At 65.8% G+C, this 26,785-nt stretch overlaps 4 protein-coding genes across 4 annotated transcripts; 3 read left to right on the top strand and 1 right to left on the bottom strand.

Moving 5' to 3' along the window:
• Positions 1–659: 659 nt before the first annotated feature.
• On the top strand, positions 660–3,496 carry SLC25A1 (solute carrier family 25 member 1). The gene is made up of 9 exons (XM_061385679.1): positions 660–871; positions 1,089–1,196; positions 1,271–1,370; positions 1,463–1,601; positions 1,979–2,063; positions 2,205–2,309; positions 2,401–2,516; positions 2,599–2,672; positions 2,875–3,496. The coding sequence occupies exons 1-9, from the start codon at positions 787–789 to the stop codon at positions 2,987–2,989; spliced, it is 927 nt and encodes a 308-aa protein (XP_061241663.1). The 5' UTR covers positions 660–786; the 3' UTR covers positions 2,990–3,496.
• Positions 3,497–8,873: 5,377 nt separating this feature from the next.
• GSC2 (goosecoid homeobox 2) lies at positions 8,874–16,173 on the top strand. Its single transcript, XM_061385680.1, has 3 exons — positions 8,874–13,462; positions 13,572–13,825; positions 14,220–16,173. The coding sequence occupies exons 1-3, from the start codon at positions 13,216–13,218 to the stop codon at positions 14,322–14,324; spliced, it is 606 nt and encodes a 201-aa protein (XP_061241664.1). The 5' UTR covers positions 8,874–13,215; the 3' UTR covers positions 14,325–16,173.
• Positions 16,174–16,727: 554 nt separating this feature from the next.
• ESS2 (ess-2 splicing factor homolog) lies at positions 16,728–24,234 on the top strand. The gene is made up of 10 exons (XM_061385676.1): positions 16,728–16,893; positions 17,818–17,986; positions 18,071–18,172; positions 18,516–18,685; positions 18,777–18,894; positions 19,126–19,259; positions 19,798–19,900; positions 20,625–20,734; positions 22,314–22,429; positions 22,743–24,234. The coding sequence occupies exons 1-10, from the start codon at positions 16,759–16,761 to the stop codon at positions 23,020–23,022; spliced, it is 1,437 nt and encodes a 478-aa protein (XP_061241660.1). The 5' UTR covers positions 16,728–16,758; the 3' UTR covers positions 23,023–24,234.
• On the bottom strand, positions 24,202–25,403 carry TSSK2 (testis specific serine kinase 2). Its single transcript, XM_061385678.1, has one exon. The coding sequence runs from the start codon at positions 25,401–25,403 to the stop codon at positions 24,327–24,329; it is 1,077 nt and encodes a 358-aa protein (XP_061241662.1). The 3' UTR covers positions 24,202–24,326.
• Positions 25,404–26,785: the final 1,382 nt, after the last annotated feature.

Here is a 26,785-nt window from a genome sequence, read left to right as displayed (position 1 = left end):
CAGTGAGTGGTGGCCCCGCCGGAGCCCGGGGTGGCCACAGACTGCTCGAAGCAACCGCGAGGGGTGGACTCCAACCCCCGGGCCCTCTGGCTGGAGTCCGCCCTCCTGGGGAGTGGAGCGCGAGGACTCCCGGGCGCAGAGGCAGGGAGCCCTGCCCACTCCGCGCTCGGGGAGCTGCCCCTCCGGGTCACGTTGTGGACCTGCAGGGCAGTGCGTGAGCCCTGCATGTTAAATGAAAGTCGGCGTGTCCTCGCTTCCCCGTCGCGGCTTGCGCGAGCGGGCGGGGCCCGAAGCGCTGAGGGGCCTCCTCGGGACCGGGGGTTTGGCCGGTGAGCAGGGTGTGTCGGGGGCCTGCACCCACAGTGCGCGCCGCCCGGAGCCCCGAGTCCTGGGGGGGCGTGGCGACCGCGCGGCGCGTCGGGTGAGGGGAGGCCCCGCCCTCCGGGCGAGGGGGGCGGATCCTCGGGGCGGGGGCGGAGCCGGGCCCGCACGGTCATTGGCTGGGCCGCGGGGCCGCACGGCCGTGGGCGGGTCCTAGGGGCGGGGCCGGGCAGGGCCGCGCGGCCATTGGCTAGGCCGCAGGACCGCCCGTCCGCAGGTTCCCGCGAGCTCGGGGTGGGCCGGGGGCGGGCCCGGACTCGGACCACGCTGGGAGGAGCCCTGGGCCGAAGCGGCGGCTCCGCCCCGGCCCATAACCGGTGCCTCCGCCGCCGCCGCCGCCGCGACCGAGCGCTAGAGCTCGGACCCGAGGCCGCCGCCGCCGGGCCCCCGCCCCGCCCGCCCGCCATGGCCGCACCCCGCGCTTTGGCGGCCGCCGCGCCCGCGCCGGGGAAGGCCGCACTCACTCACCCGGGGAAGGCGATCCTGGCAGGTGGGGCGCGCGCACCGCGCACTCGGACCCCGACCTCGCTGCGCTTCTGGGCGGGCCCGGGATACCGGCTCCGCCGCGCTTCCGGGCGGGCGCGGCCCCCCGCGCCCCGCCGGGACCGCGGGGGAGGGGGAGGCGCGGGCCCGTCCCCGGGCGGCGGGCATAGTCCGGGCGGGGGAGGGGGTCTCAGCGCCGTCTGGGTCCCGATCTTTACCCTCAGGCGGCCTGGCGGGCGGTATCGAAATCTGCATCACTTTCCCCACCGAGTACGTGAAGACGCAGCTGCAGCTGGACGAGCGCTCGCACCCGCCGCGCTACCGGGGCATCGGTGAGTGGGGGCGGCCGGCGGGGGCGGGCGGGCCTGCAGGGGCCGGCGGGGTCGCTGACCGCCCCCTCCCCCAGGGGACTGCGTACGGCAGACAGTCCGCAGCCATGGCGTCCTGGGCCTGTACCGCGGCCTCAGCTCCCTGCTCTACGGGTCCATCCCCAAGGCGGCCGTCAGGTGAGGCGGCTCGGGCCCCGGGGTCCGCAGGAGGGAGGGAGCGAGCCCCGGCCCCGCGGCGGCCCGTCTCACGCCTCAGCCTCCCGCCCCAGGTTCGGGACGTTCGAATTTCTCAGCAACCACATGCGGGACGCCCAGGGACGGCTGGACAGCACGCGCGGGCTGCTGTGCGGCCTGGGCGCCGGAGTGGCCGAGGCCGTGGTGGTCGTGTGCCCCATGGAGACCATCAAGGTGGGCAGGTCCCCGTAGGAGACAAGGCGCGAGACAGCACTGGGGTGGCGGGGTGGTGGCATTGTGCCCCGCGGAGACTGTCGAGGTGGGCAGGGGTCTTGCCCCGCGGAGACCGTCGAGGTGGGCAGGAGTCTGCCCGGGGATCCCGGCGCAGAAAGCCCGCCTGAAGAGCCTCCTGGGGGCTGGACTCTATCCTCGAGGCAGTGGGAGGATAACACTGCCTTAAAAAAACTTAGCACAAAACAAGGTCACACGTGTCTGCTGCCTAAATTATTTGAAAAACTAGTAAACATGACGGCAGAGGCTCCTCCGTAAGGCGGCCAGGTGCGCCCGCGCCCTGACCCCTGGAAGCCAGCGCCTTGCCGCCTCTTCCTCAGGTGAAATTTATCCATGACCAGACCTCTGCCAGCCCCAAATACCGAGGATTCTTCCACGGGGTCAGGGAGATCGTGCGGGAACAAGGTGAGCCGCTCGGCCTTGCCCTCTGGTGGGGTCAGGGACCTGGGCCAGGCTGCCCAGGGCCGCCACCGGCGCTTCCTGCCTTGGCGCTCCTGCATCCGTCTGGGAGGCCGTCGGTGTGACTGCCGTGCCTGCTTGCCCTAGGGCTGAAGGGGACGTACCAAGGCCTCACGGCCACCGTGCTGAAGCAGGGATCCAATCAGGCCATCCGCTTCTTCGTCATGACTTCCCTGCGCAACTGGTACCGAGGTATGTTCGCGGCCCAAGACCCCCACTCCAGGCCTGGAGCCCTGCCCTAGCCCGCTATCCCCGTCTGACCCCAGCCTTCACCCCCATCCAGGAGACAACCCCAACAAACCCATGAACCCACTGATCACTGGTGTGTTCGGAGCCATCGCGGGCGCAGCCAGTGTCTTCGGGAACACTCCACTGGACGTGATCAAGACCCGGATGCAGGTGGGGGCGGGGCCTGCGGGGGTGGGGGCGGGGCCTGGGGCGGGACCCGTTACCGAGGCTCCTGGCTGTTGGTGTCCTGCAGGGACTGGAAGCACACAAGTACCGGAACACGTTGGACTGCGGCCTGCAGATCCTGAGGAACGAGGGACTCAAGGCGTGAGTGGGCGAGGGGCAGCTGTGCCTTCTGCACCCCAGGCCTTCCGCACCTTCCCCCCAGGCCACCCGCACCCCGGTGCCCTCACTCTGGGCATCCGCAAAAGGGTCCGCTCTTGCTTTCTCAATCTCTGACTCCTCCCCCCCACACCCCCAGAGCCATGCCTTGTGCCTTCACTGGCCCTTCCACCGCCTCCCTCCCCAGGTTCTACAAGGGCACTGTCCCGCGCCTCGGCCGGGTCTGCCTGGACGTGGCCATCGTGTTCATCATCTACGACGAGGTGGTGAAGCTTCTCAACAAAGTGTGGAGGACGGACTGAGCCCTGGGGTCTGCGCGCGGGCCGTCCCCAGCGCCCCCTCTTACAATTCCAGCGCAGTCGTGCCAAAAGGCCCTTCCCTGTCCCGCGTGCTCCGTGGCCTGGGTGTGCCGTGCCGGGTCCTCACATCCTCTGTGGTCTGTATCCACCACCACAGTGTCTGTGTCCAGCTGAGACTGTGTGTCCCTCTGGCCTGTGAATCTGCCCGCTTGTCCACGTGCTTGTGTGCCTGTGTTCCATGTTTCGTGTCCTGTGACCCGGGGTGCCCGTGTGGCCGGGGTCACGTCCCAGCCCGGTGCCTTCCACCCTGGGCAGCAGGGGCAGTGCCCCGGCCCACCACAGCTGCCTCCGGGCCTCAGCCTGGCCTCACTGCATTCCAGGGGCTGCGTGGCCCCCGCTTTTCCCGCCACTGGCCTTAATGGCCCTCGGGCCCTCCCTCCGCCCGGGACAGGGTGGCACCTGCCACTCTCAGGACCACCCTTCCAAGGCAATAAACCGGATCCTGTTGCAGCCTCCTGTCCCTGTTGTGAGCCCACGCCTCTGCAAAGGGCAGGCCCACTCCTCACCAAGGACCCTGCCAGGGGGCCTGGTGGGCAAGCAAGCTGTGGCATGGCGCCAACCCCCGGGATGCCTGGCGCCAGGCCTTGCCTGTGAGCAGGAGGCAAGATCCTGCAAGAGAGCCGGAGGGTGTGTCCTTGGGGGTCACCTGGCGGGCAGCGGGTGGTCGGGCCTGGAGAAGGGGCTTTTGTCCACCGCGCAGCCTGGGGCCCAGCCCACCTCACTCCCTCATGGTTTCCCGGTGGTCTCACGGGGAACTGCTTCGGGGCGACCATTTTCTGGTGCCCTGAGACTGAGCAAGAGGCCGTTAATGCTTCACCGAGGCTGGGAGGTAGTGGGCACTTGGGGCCCTCGCCCAACAGCACTGAACTTCAGAGTAGGGTGTCCCCCTTGCTGGAGCCACCTTCCCCCAGGGCCCAGGCACAGCTGGGAGCCCAGCCCAGCACAGGGCCAGAGAGCCTTGAACCGGAGGGTCCCCCTGGCCCAGATCTGGCTGGAAACCACCTGCGAGCCAAGTGGAGGAGGTGCCTCAGGCTGTGCAGGGGCAGAGGGACCTCGTCCAAGTGACTGCAGCAAAAGCCACACAGAGGACTTGGCTCAACTAGCGGGCAAGCCCCACTCCCGGAGCTGCTCCCTTCAGGGGAGAGCCCCACAGCACCTGGACCTCTGGAGTCAGGTAGATCTGGGTGCCGAGGGTGGGTTTGAGGGGTGCAAGGAGCAAACTGTGTCCTCTCCTCACGGGAGAGGGAGGAGAAAGGGCCTGGCAACAAAGCTTGACTGCTCACAGGCTGAGGCAAGCCGCGTAAATCCCACTTCCCAGCTGTGAAGTGAGAGCCCAGCCCTGTGGGCTACGAGGAGTGCTGTAGTGTCTGGAGGGCGCTGAGAACTCTCTGCAGAGGGAGCCCTCAGGGAGATTTAGCAGGGCCCCGGGGTCCCAGCTAGTTCCTAGACGTGGCGGAGCCCCAGAGCTGGGCCCTGAGTGGACACGGCCACGAGTACCTCTGGGAGTGGCGTCTGCTCACTGATGCCTACCAGCACTCCCAGCCCTGTCCCCACCTCCTTTCCTAAAGAGGAAGGGGCCGGGCTGCACTGAGCCAGAAGGAAAGTGTTGGGACCTGTTCCCAGGAGGGGCAGGGCGCCCTCGCTTGTGCCAGAGCACAAGGTGGACGGCAGGGCCAGACGGAAAAGGTAGCGGACCTGGGCCCGCGTCCCCTGAGGCTGTAAGCGAGGAGAAGCCACCCGTCCCCCACCTACTCCACCTGTTGACAGAGGGTGGGATTAGTCAAAGCCTTGGTTCTGCAGCTGAGACTTGAGGGGAGCGGGGCTGGGGCACTGTCTGAGACAACGTCAGCAAAGCCGGAGGGAAGTGAGCCAGTGCAGAGTGGCTAGAGGGGCAGGCAGGTAGGTGTCTGCAGAGAGCCCAGTGCACTTAATCAAGGTCTGGAAAGCCGCGGGGAGGAAAACAATGGCAGGGAACATTGCCCTTGCAGCACTAGGCCAAGGGGCAGAATGACGGGGGCAGAACTTTGAGCAGTTGAGAGGCGAAAAACTCCACTTCCAGGGTGGTTCTCCCCCGCCCCACCCTGGCCAACCTGGACACACAGGTCAGGGCCAGGGAGAACCCTGGGGGCAGCTGTGCCTGCATTATCAGAGGAGTTGTGAGCTGAATGCAGACTCTGGGTCAGGGTATCCGGCCCACAGCCAGAAACGTCTGAGCCCAACTGGAAGCCACTCAGCATTAAGCAACCTTCACCACCTGGCATCGTCTTGAGCCTGGGGTCATCAGGAAGTGTGCCCAGGACAATGGCCTCAGAGACAGGCCGAGGGAGCAAAGGGTGAGATGGTGGCCATCCCGGGGGCAGGTCTTGGCCAACTCCCAGCCCCATGTCACCACTGTGTGGCTGAGGAGGGGTGTCCTACCCTGCCTCTAGGCAGGGCCCCCTGCCCGACTTCTTTGAACCCTCCCCTCCCCCACTACCCTACAGGCATCCCCTGGATTTTTCCATGTCCTTGTGTAGGCGATGAAGGGCAATCAGAGCTTAGTACACACACAGAATTGCTCCTGACGAGTGGGTCTCTCCCCTTTTAGCCAACAAAGAGAATTCCATGTTTTAGGCTGTCCTCAGCCTTCACAGCAAACAATCAGAGCTGAGGACGCCAGACTACTTTCCTCACTGGCATTATACTTCCTACGTGTTCTCAGATTCCCTGCACAGAATCAGGGGGTCTGAGGACCTGCATCCTCAAGATCTGGGAACAGGGCCAAAGAGAGAGAGAGAGAGGCGGCCACAGCAGAGAAGGGACCGAAAAGGACCGCGGGCGGGCCACAGAGAACAGCTAGGACCGCGGAGAGACGCGGCCTAGGCCGACCAAGCGGGTGCCCCAAGGAAAACACGGCGGCCCCTGGCCGTCGCCCGGTAGCTCGCCTCCTTCCACGCCCACCTGAGACTACGCGAGAACCACCTCGTCCGCGTAGACTGGGCCGGGCCCTGATCCCACCCCGCCCACCACAACCGTCGTCACTTTTGTTTCCTCGGCCGGGCCGGCCACACCTATTTATTCCCCCACTGGCCGGGCCTGGACCTGAGGCCCCACTCGGCCAAGGGGTGGCTGTCTCCCGAGGAGACCTCCAGGCAAGGGCCATCTCAGTCCCTGTGCTCAGACGCCTGCGGCGGCTCGCCGCCCAACCCCCGGCTGAAAACCGGCCTCGGGCTCAAGCTCTCGGACCCGCCGCCGGTCGGCCCGCGGCCGCTCTCCAGGAGCCCCGCCTCCGGCCGGTCGACCTTTAGCTGAGGACCCGGGGACCTCCCTGCGCCCGCGGGGCCTTCGGCTAAAGGTCGGCCCGGAGGCCCGGAGACACGAGAAGGGCCTTCCAGCCCCGTTCGTGAGGGAGGAGCCCCACCCCCGGGCCCAGTCTCTGGCGACGTAGGAGCGACGCGCCGGCCGCTGGCGCCCTCGGGGCGGGGCCCAGGCTGGTGGGGGCGGGGCCGCCAGCGCCCGGAAGTCGGGCGGCGCGAGCTGATGGCGTCATGGCGCGCCCGGACGGTGCAGGCCCGCGCATGCGCTCGGCCCGCCGCTGGACCGCCGCTCGCGCGGTACTTGTTGGGCAGCCCCCGACACTCGGGGGTTGTCCGGAGCCACCGCCATCGCCCTCCTCGACGACCCACTGCTCACGCTGGACGCCGCCACGGGCGCCCCTGACACGCTGGCCCGGGGTTCGCGCCCATGTCTCCCTACTGCGCAACCTTTGGCTCCCGAGTCCCCAGTGCCACCCATGGGACAAAGGACACGGTCACGGGATGGGGCCGCGAGGGCCGCCAGCCTCCCCGCTGCTGGCCAGCTCCAATCCGAGCACCTGCTCCCACCCGCGGGCTCGAGTAGGGCGCGGGGGCCATGCCCCATCCCATCGCCATGGAGGAGGAGGCTGGGGCGGCATCGTGGTGCAGGCGCACCCCGCCGAGTCCCCCACCCCCGGAGCCCGTCGTTAGTGGGTCCGGGGACGCGCCTCTCCAGCAAACAGCAGTAGCACACCCGCACCGTTCCTCCTTTCGGCCAGCCCCGCTCCTTAGATGGGGAAACCCAGGCAGAGACAGAGAGCCTGCCTGCGACCTATGAGAGCCAAGTCTGCACAGCCCCCACCCCCGGCCCCCTCAGTGAGGGAGCTGAAGATTGGGGTTGGGGAGGCAGCCGGTGAGACCACGTCCGCCGGGGCTGGGGTCCGTATCCTGGGGTGGGACCGCGGGAGGGATGGTCTGCAGACAGGGGCTCCTTGCTGGCCTCGGGCAGCCTCCCTTTGGTCTGCAGGACCGGCCCCCTGGCCTTGCGGGGTGGGGAGGGTGTCCCTTGCTGCGGAACCACACCTGAGGGCCAGCCGGGAGTGCAGAGGAGGAGCTGGCTGGAAGGGCGGGGGCCTCGCGGACAGGCAGGGGCCAGTGCGCCCTGATCCCCAGCACAGGCTGCAGCCAAGACCCACTCCAACCTTCTGGGCCAAGTGCACAGGGACCCCGTTGGTCTGAGGAAGCGAGGGGTTCATACCGCCCTCTGGGACTCGGGGCCAGGCTTGGCCCGGTGACCGCTGGGGAAATCGAGACCGGCCCCCGTGCTGGACTGCAGAGGTCCCGCGGCCGCGCCACTGAGGGGTCCACCACGCGAGCGGCCCGTTGACAATTGAGTGGCCAAAGCAGATTAACCCGGGTGCTAATCCCCGCTAATGGCTTCAGAATCCCCGGCGCCCGGCGGCTAAGCCGGCCTTTCTCCGCGGCGCGGCCGGCCCTCCCCAGCGGCCCCAGCCTGCGGCCGCGCGATGCTATCTCGGCCCCGCGGCGCTAATCCCCGCGCTCGCTTTCTTCCCGGGCCTGCTCGAGATCGGCCGATCGGCGCTTGATTATAGCCGCTATCGAGGGCCCCTTTGTGCCGTCGGCCCTAAATCCCCTAATTCCGTGATAAAGGAGGCATTAGCGGGCGTTCTTTACAGAGAAAGGCACCGGCATGAAAGAAAGCAATCAGGGAGTCCTGATGGCCTGGCCGCCCGGCCGGGAGGGGGCGGGGGGCGAGGTGCGCGCCGCGTGGAGACGGGGAGGCGGCGCCCCACCCCCGTCCCGGCGAGCTGTGCCCGGGATCCTCCCCCGCCTCCACCCTTCCTGGCGGCAGAAGAGCCGTGCTCGCCGTCTCCCCTCTAGCCGCACGTTGGCATGTGCTGGGACCTGACTCCCAAACTCGCCCTGGGCCATGCTGGGCCCGCCTGGCGCCCCAGCCTCTGACTGTCCGAAGCCAGTGGTTTCTAGGGACTGAAGTCTCGGCCCTTGGCCCCTGGTGCTCCTCCCGCCCCCTCCTCCCTCCCTGGAGGCCCCGCCCCCACCATCCACCCCCTCTTTGGCACCGACCAGTTTTGACCCGTCCAGGAAGCAACTTGGTCTGCTCTTCAGTCCGGGAGACAGAAGTGAGGGCGGCCAGGAGCTACTGGGACCGTGGAGGGGGTTGTGCAGGGACAGGTGGGGTGAGCAGGGAAGGCCGCTAGACCCGGCCGAGATCGCTGGGCCGCTGGCGGAGCTGGTCTGCCTCCTGGGCAACGGGAGGGAGGGGGCAGCCGGACAGAGGTGTCGGAGCCCAGGGGCCGGAGGAGCACCGCGAAGAGGCGGCTGATCCTCTTATCCTGAGCAGGGGAGCGCCGTGATTGGATCTGTGTGCAGAGAGGGGGTCAGGCCAGGAAAGTGGCCAGGAGTGCGTCGGAAGGCCGGTGTGGGGCCCAGGTGGCCGCGCATCGGCACCAGCGCTGAGGGCGGTGTTAGGACCGGCGAGGGGCGGGCGTGGGCGGGGCAGCGTCCCACATGGAGCCTCCTGCTCGGGCAGCTCTGAGGGCAGGGGGTGTCAGGAAGGCGCGTGGGTGGCTGGTTGGACGACTTACCTGGTGGGTAGGTGTGCAAAGGTGGACCGCAGTGTAGGCGCGGTTTACCCAGGCAGCGAGGTGGAATGGTGGGCCATTTACCAAGGGGGATAGTGGGCGCGTGGACCAGCGGGTGGTATCCTGGAGGCGGCTGGGGCTCTGTCCCGACCACTTGAGTGCCCAGCTCGCCCATCCTGCACCTCTGGTTAGCACCCAGTGGGGGCCCAGCTGCGTCCACCTGGGAGCGTTGCCCTGGGTGATGGGGCCACTCGCATCATGGGGACTCAAAGCTGGGGCCTGCGTCCTGAAGCAGCCCGTGTCCCTCCCATTGCCTCATGGGGGGCTTCCTGGGACACTGGCCTCTGACCTACGTGCCTTCTTGCCCAGCCCCCCTGCCCATCCCCAGGCTCTGCCCTGCTGCCAGGTTGGCCACCCACGCCCCCCCCTTTTGGTGAGCTTCCCAGCAGGCAGTGCTCTCAGTGTGCAAACCCCGATAGTCACCCTGGGCTTCTGTGTCTCCCCCAAAAGAGATGTTGAGGCCCTCGGCCTTGGCATTGACTCCCTTCTGGTTTCTACTGTTCATATCCAGTGTTCCCAGGTTTTCTTTAAAATATATTGTTCAGAGTTTATCATTGCTATCCATGGGAGGATTAGTCCAAAGCAAGTGACTACCATTACTAGAAGTGTGACTCGGCTCACTCATTTTAAATATCTTTTGAGGCTTTGCTAAATTGGTAAATTGCTACTTTTTTTTTTTTTTGGCCAATGATGAAGACTAAATCCGATCCCTCTACGATCAGAAACATGAGAGTGCCCCCTCTCCCCATTGTCCAGCCATTTACTGGAGATTCTAGCCAGGGACCTGCCAATGCAACAGACACAGACTCAATCCCTGGATCAGGACACTCCCCTGGAGGAGGGCATGGCAACCTCCTCCAGTGTTCTTGCTTGGAGAACCCCATGGACCAAGGAGCCTGGCGGGCTACAGTCCACGGGGTTGCAGAGTCAGACACGACTGAGCAGCACACACTAGCCAGGAGCTTAGGCAAGAAAATGAAGCAGAAGGCATCAGTGCTGTAAAGGAAGAAGGAAAGACTCTGCTCACAAGTGCCGTTCTCTTGTATATAGAAAACCTTTTAAATCCACAAAAAATGATTCGAATAAACAAATTCTGCAGGTTGCAAGATACAAGATCAATGTACAAAATCACTTGTATTTCTATACACTTGCAGTGAGCAGTCCAAAAATGAAATACAATCATTCTATTTACAATAGTACCCAAAAGAACAAAACGCCGAAGGATAACTTTAATCAAAGAAATGGGGAAAAAAAGTGTACTCTGAAAATACACACAATACTGAAAGAAATTCCAGATGACCTAAGTAAGTGGAAGAAGTCCTGTGTTCATGGACTGCTAATGTTTAGATGGCAAGACTCCCCAAATGGGTTCTCAGATTCAGTGTAATCTCTATCAAAATTCCAGCTGGTCTCTTCCAATAAACTGATGAGCTGGCCCTGAAATTCACATGAAAGTTCACGGGAACTATAATAGTCAAATCAGTGTTGGGAAAAAAAAAAAAAAACAAACCTTCGGAACTCACACTTCTCAATCTCAAACCTCCAAATCTCAATCTCAATGGCAAAGCTCCCCTAATCAAGGCAGAACAGGTAAGGACTTCCCTGGTGGTACAGTGGATAAGAATCCACCTGCCAATGCAGGGAACACGGGTTTGACCCGGGGTCAAGGAAGACCCCACATGCTGGGAGCAACCAAGCCTGCAAGCCCCAACTACTGAAGCCTGTGTGCCTACAGCCTTTGCCCCACGAGAAGGCACTGCAGGAAGAAGCCCCACTCTACGCAACGAGAGAGAAGCCCGTGCAAAACATCAAAGACCCAGGGCAGCCAATAACAAATAAATAATAAAGCAGATAAAAGAGAGTGCAGGTGCACATGTAGGTCAATGGAGCAGGACTCAGAATCCAGAAACAAGTCCTCACGTTTACGGTCAATTGATTTGCAACTGGGTTGGGGGAGTACAAGTCAACGGGGAAGAGAATAATCTTTTCAGCAAATGGGACTGGGACAACTGGATATCCAGACGAAAAGAATGAAAGTTGGGTCTTTACCTACATCATAGACAAAATTTAAAAGGGGTCAACGTCAGAGCTGCCCCGCACAGGTCTGGGGGCGGTCCTTCAGCTGGAGCTGCTCGGCATGTCCCCTTCCTGTGGCTGCTGCAGCGAGCGCCCCCAGATGGAGAGGAGCTGTCACCCAGCTGCAGGACCCGGCCTCAGAAACCACAGGGTCACTTGTGCCTCCTAGCGGTTAGACGAGAGTCACTAAGCTGGCGCCCAGACAAAAAAGGGGGGATTAGATTTCACCTCTTGAAGGGAGGTGTGCAAGGATTTGCTGACAAGTTTGAAGAGCATCACACTGGGCCGGGTGGACTGGTGGAGAGGTGGCATGTCCACCTACGTGGGTAGGCGCATAGGTAACCCATTTATCAAGGTGGGGTGTACAGGCAGGGGCCGGAGGTTTCCAGGAGATCCTGAGTCTCTCCCAAGGACAGTGACTGAATGTTCCTTGGTGCTGAAATGGGACATGGAGCAGGTGCTTAGGGAGATGCCGGCCTGGAGCAGAGGGAGCAGGCAGGCCGGAGGTATCACCTGGGGGGTCCTGGCTGCAGAGGTGGTACCTGAAGCTTCAAGGTTGTAGGAGGTCACCAGGGGTGAGGATGGAGAGGGATGAAGGAACCCCAGGACCCAGCCTTCCTGGCCACTGGTCCTGGAGCCCCCATCCTTGAGGAAATGACTTTGATAGGTTGTTGACTCCCAGGCGCCTCTCTGATCTATTGGTTCTGTGAGGGAAGTTGGCTGGGAGATGTTTCCAGGGTGATCCAAAGGGATACATGGGAAGAGATGGGAGGTCTGGGGGTGGTGGCAGCCATCTTGCAACCATGAGGTGGGCCACTCACAGAGGTGGTGGCTCCTCCCTGGAGCTTCCAGATTCATGAGTCCTGGGCAGTCTGTGTCAGGACTCTTTGTGGCAGCGAGTCAGCAGGTTCTGTGGCTGGAAGTCTAGAGTCCTCGCTGACACCAGAGTGGGGTCAACAACGGAGCTTGAGGGGCGTGTGAGGCGGGAGGAGAGGCACGAGGCTGTGTGTTGCCCCCCTCGTGGTGCCTTCTGTTCACGGAGGCCCCTGCCCAGCGGGGATCGAACCTCACACACAGTGACTGGTTGAGCCCACAGAGCATCTGAGAGGGCACAATGATGTCAGTTCAGAGATCAGAGATCGGGAAGCCGAGGTACAGGATGGGTCGAGCTGAAGGCACCTCTCGTGGAGCCAGGAAGGGACAGCTGGGGCAGAAGCCAGGCTGTCTGCCGCCCTGTCCTGCGAGCGGCACGCTGACTTTTCAGCGGTCTGGAGACGGCCTGAAGCGGAAGTCCCTGCCGGCCGTCCAGGGCTGCATAGATGAAGGTGCGACAGGCTTCCTGGAATCTAGCAAAGTGCGGGTCGGTCCCCAGCGATGGTGGACAGAATGACCCTGAGAGGGGCTGAAGAGTGGAGGTGTGGGCACCAGTCAGCTCCCCCGAAGCCTGGCTCTGCGGAGGGTGGGGGGTGGTAATGGTTCGGCGGTGTATTCTGGGACCCAGAGGAAAGCGCTGGGAGCCCCCAACAGCGCCCGGTGGGCTCCGTCACCCAGGAGAGAAGGCAGGGAATTGAAGGCACGGGCCGCCGGTTAGGGGATGGGCAGAGACAGCTTTCCGCCTGCGCCCCCTCTCCTCCGCGAGGTTGAGATCCAGATCCTGAGTATGGGAGCGGGAAGTCGGGATCGTGCGGCGGGACGGCGGGGTTGCCCAGGGTGCTGGGCCGCGTTTGAGGTCGGACCTCAGGACACTGTGCCGTTTGGGGCGTTTCTCCAGTCTCGCTCCTCCGCCCCTGTAGGGCGCGGAAGAGGACGAAGAACCACCCCTGGGCGCGGTGGCTAAGGGACCGGGCACCCAGGGCCTGCCCGGTCGGGGTGTCCTCCAGCCCCTGGGTCGGGGCCGGCGGGCCGTGGGGGCGGCCCTGCGCGCGCCTGCCAGCCTTCCGGGTCGAGGGCACGGGCTCGGGGCAGGGGGCTCCCCGCCGCCCCTCCCGCCGCCGCCGCCAGGGATTAGCCCGCTCCTGGCCGCGCGGCGGGATTAGCCCGAGTGAACGCGGCGCCCGGCCCGGGGATTACGGCGCGGACCCCCCCGCCCCCCGACGGATATATTCCCGCGGCGGCGGCGGCGGCGGAGGGCGGCATGGCGGCGGCGAGGGGCGCGGCGGGCCGCGGGGCACCCGGGCGGCCCTGCCCCTTCTCCATCGAGCACATCCTCTCCGGCCTGCCCGAGCGCAGCCCCCAAGCCCGGGCCGCCCGCCCGCCGCCGCCGGCCCCTGACCGCCAGAGCCCCTCGGAGCCGGGGGAGCCCGGGGCGCCGGAGGCCGCGCGCTGCGCCTGCTGCTGTTGTTGCGGCCCCCGCGGGCCCCCGGAAGCGGACGGGCGGCTGGGTGAGTGCACTCCGGGCGCGCGGGCTGGGTGGCTGGGTGGGCTCGAGGCCCCCGGGGCCAGGGGAGCCCAGTCCCCCAGCCCGCGCCTCACCGCGCCCTCGCCCCGCAGGCGCGCGGCTGGCGTGGCCGCTGCGGCTGGCACCCGCGGCGCCCTTGCCCTGGGCCGCGCCCTCCGGGGGCCCCGGGGCGCAGCCAGGCGCGGGTGTTCAGGGCCCGCCGCGGCGCACGCGGCGTCACCGCACCATCTTTAGCGAGGAGCAGCTGCGGGCCCTGGAGGCCCTCTTCATGCAAAACCAGTACCCCGACGTGGGCACGCGCGAGCGCCTGGCCGGCCGCATCCGCCTGCGAGAGGAGCGCGTGGAGGTGGGTGCCCGCCGCCTCGGGAGAGCCAGCTCTGCGCGGCGGGCGGAGGCGCCGAGGCCCGGGCGCTGAGGGGCGGCCGGCGGGGCGGGGCCGCGGCGCTCAGGCTCCCTTCGTTTTAAACACCGCACCCACCCCTGACGCATCCAGCCCGCGTCCGCACCCCGGAATTCGGGGGGCTCGGAAGAGCGCGGGGCTGCGCGAGGGGCACCGGCCGGCGGAGGCGGGGGGAAGGGATTCCGGCCCGGGCCCTCGGCAGCAGATGACAGACGATGGAGCAGCCGCCCGGAGGCCTCCGTCCGTCCGCACTCGCGTCCCGAAGACGTGGCCGGTGCACTTGGGACCCGCGCGGGACCCGGGCCTGAGCTGGGCCCGCCTGAGCGCCCCTCCCCCTCAGGTCTGGTTCAAGAACCGCCGGGCCAAGTGGCGACACCAGAAGCGCGCGGCGGCGTCCGCGCGGCTCCTATCCGGACCCAAGAAGCCCCCGAGGGAGAGCTGCTGACGGCTCCAGAGTTACCTGCGCTGGCCTCCAGGAGCTGCTTCTTGGGGACCGGGGTCCTTGATTCCTCACTCCGGAGGTTTCTATGCAGGTATGTCTGCCTCCATAACAGCGGGCAGCCTGTCACCCTGTGGGGCCGGCCAGTTCAACTGGGGAGGGTCCCCCAGCCCCTTGGAGAGTGTCTGCTGTGCCCTCTGCCATCCTGCCCCCAGGGTGAAGGACCGCGTGAAGACAAGGCTTCAGTTCCCAAGTTGGCACCTGACACCGCTCCACCCGGCGCGGGGACTTTGTTCTGCCCCCTCACGGGTCCTGCAGGGAGTGGGGGTGGGTGGCATCTGGCCGGAAATACAGTCCCTCCATGGAAGGTCTAGGAGCCAGGGCTGCAGCTCCCAGGACCCTCCAAGGCAGGTGAGCCTGGAGAACATGGCGCTGGGGTCCCGGCCAGGACAGCAGCCCTCACCGCCACCTCCAACACACACACAGGATGCACACTTGCTGCTGTCACGGAGCTCCTCTCCATGACTCCTGGCCTCATCCCTGGAGATCGCACAGCCTGCCTGCGGGGCTTCCCCCGAGCTGGGACACCGCACCCGCCTGGTCCCAGCTTGCCGGCTGACTGGCTTTTTGTCACAGTGTGGGGCAACTGTGGTCAGGCTCTGCGCTCCCAGGACCAGCCGCTATGCTGCCCTCCTGGTTTTCCCTTTCTCTCCAGCTGTCGGGCAGGCCGGGAACACAGGTGTCCTCGAGGCCGAGCCCACACTCTCCCGCTCATCTCCATCTGCGCCCTGGTCTGTCTCTTCAACCCCCAGCCTCCAGTCCCAGCTCCATCCGGTTACACTCGCCCCCCAGGCCTCTCCCCTGTGCTGGGTAGTTATGTCCCGCTGTCCCTGTGACAGCTCCATTTGGAAGCCCAGGGCTTCTCTAGTCATTCTGTCCCCAGCAGCTCTTGCCAGGCATCCCAGGCACGTGAGCCAGAGAGCTACTGGCACACATTCTGCCTCCTCCCCTCCCTCACCCATGAAGCCCAGGCCAAGGCGATGACCTCCCCAAACAATCCCAGAATCTGCCTCCTCCCTAGCCTCGATTGCACCAACCTGATGAGAACTGCCGTCCCCTCTCGCTTTGGCCATTGCAGTTGCCTCCAGTTGGTCCACCTGCACCCACTCCGATTCCTCTGTGGCGCATTCTTATAAAACCCAGGATGCAAGTCCGAACCTGCCTCTCCCCTGCCTACAGCACTCCCAGGGCTCCCACGGCTTGCAGAACAAAGACAAAACTTCTCACTGTGACCCACGACCTGTAACCCACAAGGTCGGTGCAGCCTGGCCCTCCGGTGTGGGCTCCCACCCTGCTGTTCCTTGCACTCCATGTCTCCTCCCACTGGTCCTTTGCACACGCTCTCGCCTTCCACGTGGTCATCAATGCCTGTCCATCCTTTGGGTCTGCAACCACTCCCTTCCAGGGGAATGTCTCCCGAGTGTCCCCTAGGTAGATGTCCCTTAGGTAGATGCCCTGTAGGTAAGATGCCCCCTGGGTGGGATCAGTCTTCCTCGCGCCTGCCCCCTGTTTGTTTGTGGGTTGGTCTTCGGCATCTCACACTCAGCTCCCCGAGGGCAGGAACCATACCATTGAGTCCCCACTGAACTGTACTGAATCTTTCTGGGGCAGAACCTGCTTGACGTAATTTACAACCTCCTTTTGGGAAGAAATGATTGTTTCTGGAAAATGCTCAGACAATTTTCTTGTCCATTTCAATAAGGATCAGCTTTCTGGGAAGCCAATTCCGGCATTTAGGGACCAGACTTTTCTTTTCTTGCATAAACTTTGAATAAAAACTTTGAAGCACAAAACAGCCAACGTTTCTGAAGCGTGTGTCTTTGTTAATAGCATAAAAGCGTATATAGTGATTAGGGTAGGGTGAAGTCGCTCAGTCGTGTCCTACTCTTTGCGACCCCGTGGACTGTAGCCCACCAGGCTCCTCTGTCCATGGAATTCTCCAGGCAAGAATACTGGAGTGGGTTGCCATTCCCTTCTCCAGGGGATCTTCCCGATCCAGGGATCGAACACGGGTCTCCCGCATTGCAGGCAGACGCTTTACCACCTGAGCCACCAGGGAAGCCCATATAGTGATTTCTTGCGAGAAACTGGAATTTCAAGGCCTTCGGATTCCGCAGAACTGGAGTTTTTCAGGGTTAACGGGAGCCACACGCTTCTAGCCCCTACCACAGCGCCCTCTGGCGTCCACAGCCCAGAGAGTCGTGACCAGAGCGGGGCGAGACGAAGACCACAGGTCCCATGAAGCTCAGGGTTCGCGGTGACGTCAGTACGTCGGCGAGCGCGGCTCTCCCATTGGGCGGCTGTTTCAGGCGCCTGCGCATCTGGCGCGCCCCACCCCCGACCCCCGCGCCTGCGCCGCCCGGGTGCTGCTGGGATAGCGATGGCGTCGCCGGGCGCGCCGGCCCGCTCCCAGCTGCTTCCAGCAGCGTCCGGTCCCCGGAGGAAGCGCGCAGCCGGCGACGCTGGGGCTGCGACCGGCAGGCAGCGGGTCCTGGACGAAGAGGAGTACATTGAGGTAGCGTTCGGCGCGGACGCCCGCGACTTCCGGGCCCCGCGCTCCCCGCCCCGCCCTCCCCGCCGGGTCCCGACGCTCCGCGCTCCTCCCCACCCCGAGGCGGTGGGGAGCCTGAGTCTTCGCCCCCGGCGTGTGGACAGGCAGGGGGCCGAGCTGGCGGAGTGTGGGGCGAGCTGTCTGCTCTGTCGGGGGCCCGCAGGGGTGGGTGTGTGCACGCGGCGAGGAGCCGGAGAGACATGCCTCTGTCAGGGGGTCAGCAGGGGTCTTGACAGCGGCGGAGGGGCCTTCTTGGGCAGCGGTGGTGGTGGGACCTAGGGCCGGGGGCCCGGCAAGCCGGCTGCCACGGTGGCAGCATCGATGAGCGGGTGCGCCTCCTGCCACCGCCCACCGCGGCCACGTGGGAGGTGCGAGGAGGTCATTCAGGTTTGGGAGGCCACTGGGGAGGGCAGGCAGGTGGTCTTAGTGGACAGCTGGGCGCGTAGACGCGCAGCTCAGGGGCGAGTCCGGCTGAGGTCTGAAGCTGGGAATCTCCACCCATGCTGGTGGTGGGGTGAAAGGCTCAGATTGGAAATGGGAGGCCGTGGGCGGCGAGAGGGTGGCAATAACCAGGTTGGTTCAGCTGATGCGGAGGTGAAGGCGTCAGAGGGGGATGAAACCGAGGGACAGAAGGCTTTAAAGGTGCCTGTGGTCAGCATTCCGTGGTCTCACTGCAGCAGGTCTGGGTTCAACCTCTGATCGGGAACTAAGATCCCATATCGCACAAGCGCACAGCGTGGCCAAAAAAAAAAGGAAAAAGAGAAGTGTTCCCAAGCTCTGGGGATTTTTGGGCTGGATGGAGGTTGGGGTCTCAGCATGCACCCCGTGGGGTAAGCGCCCGGGGGAGGCAGACGGAGGCTCTGACTTGTGTTCTGACCTGTCTTTCAGGGCCTCCAGACGGTCATCCAGAGAGACTTCTTTCCCGACGTGGAGAAGCTGCAGGCACAGAAGGAGTACCTGGAGGCTGAGGAGAATGGAGACCTCGAGCGGATGCGCCAGATCGCCATCAAATTCGGCTCCGCCCTGGGCAAGACATCCCGAGAGCCCCCGCCACCCTGTGAGAGGAGTCCCGGGGGCCGGGCACGGCTGCCCCCCGAACCGATGCTTCAGGCCCCCTGACCCCACCCCCTCTGTCCCCCAGATGTCACGCCAGCCACGTTTGAAACCCCTGAGCTGCATATGGGCCCCAGCGTGGTGGGCGGCAAGGCCAGGGCCCGGGGCCGCGGCCTGGAGGATGGTGACGGTGAGTGAACGGCACACAGCCCTCGCGCCGGCAGGCTTGCCTGGGGTGTTCCCGACGCCTGTGCCCTGGGAATCTTGCGCCCCATCTCCCGGCCGCTGACTGTGCCATAGGGGACCCGCTGTGGTCTCGTGACTCTTAACACCCAACACCCCATCCTCGCCCGAGCCAGAGCACACACTTCCCCGCCCTCCAGCGGGTGGGGAGGTGGGCGGCTTGGGCTGTTGATTTCACCCCCGGGGCGTTGTGGCGGTGTGGGGCCTCACGGACGGACCCATGGGCAGGCAGAGGGTGCCCGGGGCTGAGCGGACGCACGGTGGCGTTCACACCGTGGCACCTTGGACAGGAGAGGCTGCGGAGGAGGCGGCGGCCGAGCCCCTGCCCAGCCTGGACGTCTTCCTGAGCCGGCACACCAGTGAGGACAACGCCTCGTTCCGGGAGATCATGGAGGTGGCCAAGGAGAGGGGCCGGGCGCGCCACGCCTGGCTCTACCAGGCCGAGGAGGAGTTTGAGAAGGTGCTTGGCGCGGAGCGGTGGTGCCTTCTCAGGGCGGGCTTCCTGGGCCGGGGCTGGGGGCCTCCCTGACCCTCACTTCCCTGTGACACAGAGGCAGAAGGACAGTCTTGCGCTCCCATCGGCCGAGCACCAGGCGGTCGAGAGTGGCCAGGCCGGAGTGGAGACCTGGAAGTACAAGGCCAAGAACTCCCTCATGTACTACCCAGAGGGTGAGCATGGGACAGGGCCTCCGGGCTCGACTGCCTCTGGGGTGTGTGTCTCTGCTCCCTACTCTGGGCCTTCAGGGGTCCTGATTCTCAGGGCCGGGCGGGGGTGTGTGTGGGCGGAGTCAGCTCGGATGTGCAGCCCACCCCGGCCGCCCCCAGGCTGTGCTCCATGGGGCCCAGCTCGCCTCCCTAGGGCTGCTCCCCTGACACCAAGGGCTCTGCTCTCGCTGCCAGGCGTCCCCGATGAAGAGCAGCTGTTGAAGAAGCCACGGCAGGTGGTGCATAAGAACACGCGCTTCCTCAGGGATCCCTTCAGCCAGGCCCTCAGCAGGTCGCAGCTGCAGCAGGCAGCCGCCCTCAACGCGCAGGTGAGGCCCGGGGCCGGCATCTTTCTGCTCAGGCGTCCTTGGGCTCGGCAGCACGGGCGAGGCTGGGTCTGTTCTCCGTCCAGGGGTTTGAAGTCAGGTCCTGTGTTGGTCAGACAGGTGGGTCAGGTGCGTGCCAGCCCGTGGTGCAGGCGCACGACAAGAGGGAGGCAGTATGGAGCCAGACCCCCGGGCTCGGGGCAGCGGACCACAGAGCTTCTGACCCCGGGAGTGGTGCAGGGCAGCGACTCCAGTGATCGGGGGGTTGAAGGGGAGGCCGGAGCAGGGGCACCGTTTGGGAGGTCTCCACAGGTGCCTTGCCCCACTCCCCGCCCCAGGCCTCCAGTTGGGGCCCCCGAAGGTAGCATGTGTCGGGGTGGCCCTTGTGGAAGGCTGGGGCACGTCCCTTGGCCGCTGCTCCAACAGGTGCTCAGGCCTGGGCAGCATTGGGGTTCTCCTCACTTGCCCTGGGCTTGAGTAGTGTCGCCGCCTCAGCCCACAGCGCGGCCTGGCCCTGACCCCACCTCCCCTCTGGCTACAGCACAAACAGGGCAAGGTGGGCCCGGACGGCAAGGAGCTCATTCCCCACGAGTCCCCCCGAGTGGGCGGCTTTGGATTCGTCGCGACGCCTTCTCCTGCCCCTGGTGAGACGCGCCCTCTGCTGGGGTGGGGGGTCACCCGGCTGGCCGCGGCCTCTCCTGGGCCTGCCCAGGTCCCATTGCCTGGCTTGGTGAGGGGAGGCCCGGCTGGGCCCGGTGAGCAGTGATGCTGGGGGCATCAGGTGGGCACTGTCCTATGTGGCTGCGTGTTTGGAAGCCAGGCTCAGTCTGCAGGAAGCTGCATGAGGCCCCTTCAGGGGCTGAGGGACCCTGGGGACGTGCACGCCTCTTAGGCCGCCCACCCGTGCTCCCGCTGGGTGTTGGCCGTGGGTCCTTGTCAGTCCCGGGGGGCGTTTCTCAGCCACGGGTCTCATGCCAGCGGTGCTGACGTACCTAAGTGAGGTCACGAGGCTCAGGGCGGCCTCCTGGGCGTGTGCTGGCCTCCGGGCCTGGGAAGGCACCACAGTTTGGCCAGGCTCGGGGTGGGGGACTTCACCTGGGAGACTCCGGATCTCCTCCCTAGGGGTGGGGTCCCGTGGGTGTCACCCGGGGCTCCCTAGCCCTGTGCTAGCCTGAGGGTCCAGTCACCCAGCCCGGCTTCTCTGGAGGCCCCTCCGTCAGGCTCAGCCCGGCAGACCAGGCCCTGGGCTGGCCGCACGGACCCTCTCACAGCCAGATGCACCTGGGGTCCCGCCCTGGGAAGGAGAGGAGCCCGCGGCCTGCCTCGGTGGCCCCTGGCCTGAGGCGGCTGTGGGCGCTCCACCTGCAGGCGTGAGCGAGTCCCCGCTGATGACCTGGGGGGAAGTCGAGAGCACGCCCCTGAGAGCGGAAGGGCCAGACACTCCCTACGTGGACAGGACGCCGGGGCCAGCCTTCAAGGTGGGTCGGCACGGTGGGGGTCACACAGGTGGACACAGGGTCTGCTGCGCTCCCATGGCAGACGGGGCTTACGGCAGGGCGGGCGCCGTGTTCCTTGTGGGATCTGGGCCTCCACCGAGGACCGCCATGGGCGAGGCTTGGGTCAGGTGGGGAGACGGGGGTGGGGAGCTGCCATGGCCCCTTTGAGCCTGCAGGCCCCGAGGACGGGGCTGTTCCGAGACAGGGGTCTTGGGCCAAGAGCGTTCCCGTGTGCTGCAGCCTGTGGCTGGGGAGGAGCCCCGAAACCCCAGCGTCTGTGGGAGGCGGCCCAGCTGAGTACTTGCAGAGGGAGGCCTCTGGTCACGGGGGAGCCAGACCAGGCCCTGGCCAGGGTCCCAGGAGCAGTCAGAGTGGCGGTTCCCGAGGCTGGACACTTAAAAGGGAGGCCCTTGGGGGCCAGGTGGGCAGGGGAGCAGGGTGGCAGGTGGTTTGTGGGGATGGGAGGCCCAGGAAGGTGCTAGCAAGCGGCTGGTAGGGCCCGAGTGGCTCTAGGAAGGCAGGTCCCTGATCTTGCACGGTTTGTGGGGAAACCCAGCACTGGGCATGGCTTGTGGGGGAGGCCCCCGGAGCCTGGGGGGAATGTTGGGTGCAAGTGGGGGGCGCCCCGAGACCGGAGGGTCCAGGCTCACCTGCTCTGAGGTCCCAACGAACCAGCGCAGGGTCTGGAGCCCACGCTTGTTTGTGGAGCCGGGCGGGGTCCCCTCAGGGGCCGGCGGCACCCGGTGAGGTGGTGGGGTGCAGAGACACAGCCGCCGTGGCGACAGGCGTCACAGCAGCAGCTCCAGGAGCAGGGAGCTACGGGCCAGGGGCTGGGGGTCGTGTGCTCGCCCGTACAGCGGTGATCCGTCTGGATCCCAGCTCGCCTGCGGGGTCCTCAGCCTGGGACGCAGCAACAGCTGAGCAAAGCCTGGGGCACCACTGTGTGTCCCAAGGCGTTAAAGCTCGCCCCCGCGGCCAGCGGGTCAGGACCCAGCCCAACGCTGGGGGCCAGGGGGCGCCGGAGCCCTCTCCTCGCGGGCGTGTGGCGACAGGAGCAGCCGGGTCCTTGGTGCGCGGCAGGTCAGGTTCAAGGGAGACAGGAACGCGAAGCGTTAAGATAGTGAGCGTGAGCCTCGGGCCCACACGCCAGGGACGCAGGAAAGGGGTGTCCACACGTCAGCAGAGGGGTGGGCGCTGGGCCCTTGGCGCCTCTCAGTGCAGCGGGAGCCCTGCAGGTCGGACTGTAGGCCGACCCCCAGACAGCAGGAGGGTGCACGATGCGCTCACACAGCCGGCACACTGCACCAGCGAAAGAGGAGCCCGAGGCCGGTGGGGAGATGGGCCAGGACGCGCATCTTGAAGTTCTTTAAAGAAACGCAGATGCCGTCGCACCTGGTGGCCGGTGGGAAGCAGGCTGAACAGGCCCTTTCCTGGACGGTGGTCCCAGTGCCTGGCTGGGTAGTGCCAGCTTCGTGAGAACCCGGCCCAGGGGTGGGCCACTCAGAGGGCTGGGGCTGGGGAGGCTGACGCCCTGCGACAAGCCCGGCCTGCCATCCTCTAGATCCTGGAGCCAGGCCGCAGGGAACGGCTGGGCCTGAAGATGGCCAACGAGGCCGCCGCCAAGAACCGGGCCAAGAAGCAGGAGGCCCTGCGGAGAGTGACGGAGAACCTGGCCAGGTGAGGGGCGGGCCTCGCACTGCGGCCGCATGCTTGGCACCGGGGTCTGGGCCCGTGGCTGCGGCTGTGAGCCGGGCCCTTTCCGCTGCGTCTGCACAGCCCCTCACACGTCCCTAGCCCCCCTTGTGTGTCTCTAGGGGGCACTTTTAGGCCTTTTCCCCTGCAAGCTCCCATCTGCCCGTGGAGTCAGGGTCGTCGCCACCCTTGGAGAGGGTCAGGAACGCACGTGTCTCCCAAGCATCTTCCCGGGGACTGAGGGGCCTGCTGCCAGGCAGGCCTGACCCTGCCTCTTGCCACGCCTTCCCCACTGCAGCCTCACCCCCAAGGGCCTGAGCCCTGCCATGTCCCCGGCCCTGCAGCGCCTGGTGAGCAGGACGGCCAGCAAGTACACGGACCGAGCCCTACGGGCCAGCTACACCCCGTCCCCCGCCCGCGCCAGCCACCTCAAGACCCCGGCCAGCGGGCCCCAGACCCCGACGAGCACACCGGCCCCCGGCTCGGCGACACGCACCCCACTCAGCCAGGACCCAGCCTGCATCACGGACAACTTGTTGCAGCTCCCCGCCCGGCGCAAGGCCTCAGACTTCTTCTAGGCTGGGCCCGGAGCTCCACAGAGCCTGCAGGACGGCTCTCCGCCCAGCACGGGACTCCGGCTTTCCGGGGCGCTGGGCCTGTCGGGCCGATACCCTGTTCTGTAGAACTGCGCCTGTTCTATTTGTCTGTCACTAAAGAGAGCCCCTGGCCTGACGGGGCCGCCTCTCTGCCCCAAGGCCACCCTCGTGCCTGCGTCGTCCTCTCAGGACCGCTGGGCGCTGACCTCGGGGGCTGGGGGTCCAGGCTTTCCTGTGTGGCCTCATCGAGGCGGGGGCCTGCCTTCTGAGCTGAGTCGGCCCCTCATTCCCCGTGCCCCCAACTCCATTCCTCTCGGGGGTCAGAGCCCTCGGCCCTCATGCCTGCAGGTCCACAGGCACCCTGGCCAGGCCGGGCCTGCTGGGGACGTGGCTGCTCCCCGCGGGAGGCCCTTCCCAGTGGCCTCAGCCGTCACCTCCTGAGCGCCTGACTTCCAGCTGGGCAGGGCTGACCCCGCCCCCTCCCTCTGCTGTGGCCAGCTCCCCAGGACGTGGGCTGGGTCCCTGCGGGCTCTTTAAGCTTTCATAGAGGCAGCGTGGGGTCCGCTTAGAGGAGCCCCTCGTGCGGGGAGCAGGCAGGCCCCAGCAGGCCACCCTCGGGCTCCCTGGAGGCTGCCTGGGGTCCTGCTGGTCTGCGCTCCTCCACATGGAGCTCCTGCAAGTTCCTGGGTCGAGCCCTGGGTGGGCACCAAGGGGGCAGGGCTGGGGCCGCGGGGTCAGGAAACGGCTGCTTTTGATGCTTTGTCCCAGTAGTGAAGGGTGGGCGTGGGCCTGAGGGAGCCCCAGGAAGTGTGTCAGAGGTCTGGAGGGGCCCAGTGAGATGCAGAGGGCACGCTCCAGGCAGGGCCATGCCTGGAGGGGGTGGGAGGGGGGCTGCGAGAAGTTCTAAAGGGCCAAAGGGCAGGCAGGCATTGAGGATGGGCTGCCTAAGGGGCGCGAGCGGGGTGGGAGGGCAGCAGGGGACTGGTGGGAGGCTGCAGACTCCGTGCCCACGAGGCCAGCTCCCCAGAGCCCCCGGGCCACAGGGAGTGGGTGCTGAGTCCCAGAGAAAAAGACTCCGCGCCTCTCTGCTGTATACTGTGGTTTATTTGGTGGTCAGGGTTTAAGGTCTCTGCTACGAAGTGGAAGAAAGCTCACAGAACGTAATCAAAATAGCGGTTTAATTGACGGACTTTACTTGTTCTCGCACCTGTGGCTTCTTCGGCTCCTACCGCCCACTCAGCCCACGGGGCGCTCGCAGCGCCTCGCCCCCCGGGCCCTCAGCACCGCTAGGTGCTCGCCTTCCCCACCTCAGCTCCGGAGGCGTGGGGGTCCTTCGCCCTGGAGGCTTCGGCCAGCCGCTCCTCCACGCGGTCCTCGGTCTCGGGCACCACGAGCAGCCGGTGCTGGGTCTTGGCCCCCAGCTTGTGGTCGGGCCGGTGCTCGGGCCGCGAGCCGGGCCGCGGGTCCAGCTTGCAGTCAGCCCGGTACTTGCCCTCGCCCTCCCGCTTGAAGGAGGCGGAGGGCATGGCCTTGGGCTTGGGGGGCTGCAGCCACGCGTGGCTGAGGATCTCGTCGATGTGCAGGCGCCGGGTGACGTCCGGCTGCAGGATGCGGTAGATGAGGTCCTTGCACTCACCCGTCAGGTTCTTGGAGCGCGGGAAGTCCACGCGGTGCTCCTTCTGGATGCGCAGCATCTTCTTGATGTCGGAGTCGTCATACGGCATGGAGCCGCAGACCATGATGTAGAGAATCACGCCCAGGCTCCAGATGTCGTACACCTTGGGCTGGTAGGGGATGCCCTGCAGCACCTCGGGGGCCGCGTACGCCGCCGACCCGCAGAAGGTCTTGCTCAGCGTCAGCCGGCCGCTGCCGTCCCGCAGGCAGCGCTTGGAGAAGCCAAAGTCGGACAGCTTGATGTTGAAGTCCTTGTCGAGGAGAAGGTTCTCGCACTTGAGGTCTCGGTGGACGACGTCCAGGTCATGGCAGTACTTGACGGCCGAGGACAGCTGCCGGAACATCTTGCGCGCCACATCCTCGTGCAGGGCCCCCCGGCACTTGATGAACTCGAGGAGGTCGCCCTGGACGCCAAGCTCCATGACGATGTAGATGCGGCCGTCGGACGTCTCAAAGATCTCGTAGGTCTTGATGATGGAGCGGTGGTTGACAGTCGCCAGGATGTCCATCTCCCGGGGCAGGAATCTCTCCACGAAGTCCGTGGGCGTCTTCTTGCGGTCGATGATCTTGACCGCCACGTTGAACTTGAGGCGCTCAGAGTAGGCGGACTTGACCTTGGCGTAGGAGCCCTTGCCCAGGTTGATGCCCACGATGTAACCCTTCTTCCTCAGGACCGCGGCATCGTCCATGGTGCCCAGAGCGGCCTGCGCCGCTGCCCTCTACATCCCCTCCCCACGTGGACCAGCGGGCATCGTCCTTGTTTGCGCTGCGGGGAGCCGTCTGGCCAGGCTGGGCCTGCACTTGGAGGTGTGGAACGCCCAGCATTGTCCCTGCGTGACTTCAGCCTGTGAAGTCATAAAGCCAGGCTGCCTGGAGTGGGAACTGGGTGGGGGGACAGGCCCTGGAGCCCTGGAAGGCTGACTGGGCTGGCAGAGCCCCGCGGCCCCCTAGGAAGGGAGGAAGCTGGCGCCCAGAACTGCTTTGAGCTCGCCGTGCCGCCCTGTGCTGAGTCAGGCCAGGGCCGCCCAGGTCCAGCCAGCATGCCAGGCCCCTGCCGCTTCCCTCTCCTGGGCGTGGGGCTGACCCCGCAGCGATCCTGTCCCTCGAGGGAGGGCTGCCTTCCCACCGCTGCCTTGAGGTGGGATGAGCACCACCTCGGGCTGGCCCTGGGAGGGGCCACCCGATCCCGGGGGGCGAAGGCGGCTGTCTACAGTGGAGGGCAGCTCGGACTCTGTGAGTGCCCAGCCCAGTGGCCTGGAGTGCTGGTGGGCTGGCGTTCCGAGGGCAGGGGGAATTGAGGTCCAGGCAGGGAAGGGCCTGGGGGAGGTGGACATTGTGAGAATGGATGGGTCCCGGCATCGGGGTGGGGGGATGTGGAGGAGAGGGTCGGGGGGTCTGATCCCCGCTTTAAGACAGGTCCTGCGAGAGCACATAGCCAAGGGTGGCCAGAGCCTGTGACCGGGCAAGGGGCGGCTGGCCAGGGCAGGCCAGTGGGGAGTGCACTCAGTGGGCGGGCCCCGAGGCCGGGGCTGGGGGCTGGGGAGAGCCTTTGTGAGCGCCGGGAGCCTGGGCAGGCATGTCACCTTCGCGTCTTAGAGTGACTCTGCATCTGGAAACAGCGTCAGCCTGCTTTGTTCTCGCCCTGGGGACCGCGGCCCCGATCGGCGCAGGTCCTTCCCCAGCCCGGTGTTCACTTGTCCTCGTGGCCTGTCGCCAGGACAGGTGCTCGGGGGAGGGGCGTCCTGTGTCTGGGTGGGTGGGAGTGACCCAGAAGCCCCGTGCCAGGGTCCAGTGGGGCTTGCCAGCTGCTGGGAGGGGAGTGTGCACACACACCTGGGCTTCACAGAGCTCCCTGCAGGAGGTCCACGTGGAAGGCCCCCGAGCAGGGCAGCCAGGCCCAGAGGCCAGCAGCAGGGACCTGCCCGTGCCTGCAGTGTCCTGGGGGCTTCGATAGGAACCAGGGAAGCTTCAGAGGGGCCAGCTGTGAGGCCCCCAGGCCAGGCACCCTCCCCGCCTGTCTCCCTCACCCCTAGGACTGTCAGGGTTGCCCTTTGCTGTTGTTCCTGCTCCC

This window comes from Bos javanicus, chromosome 17 (assembly GCF_032452875.1).
Source record: "Bos javanicus breed banteng chromosome 17, ARS-OSU_banteng_1.0, whole genome shotgun sequence".
Lineage (NCBI taxonomy): Eukaryota > Metazoa > Chordata > Mammalia > Artiodactyla > Bovidae > Bos > Bos javanicus.
The sequence above is the reverse complement of the archived record's forward strand: the minus strand, read 5'-3'. Positions and strand labels throughout refer to the sequence as shown.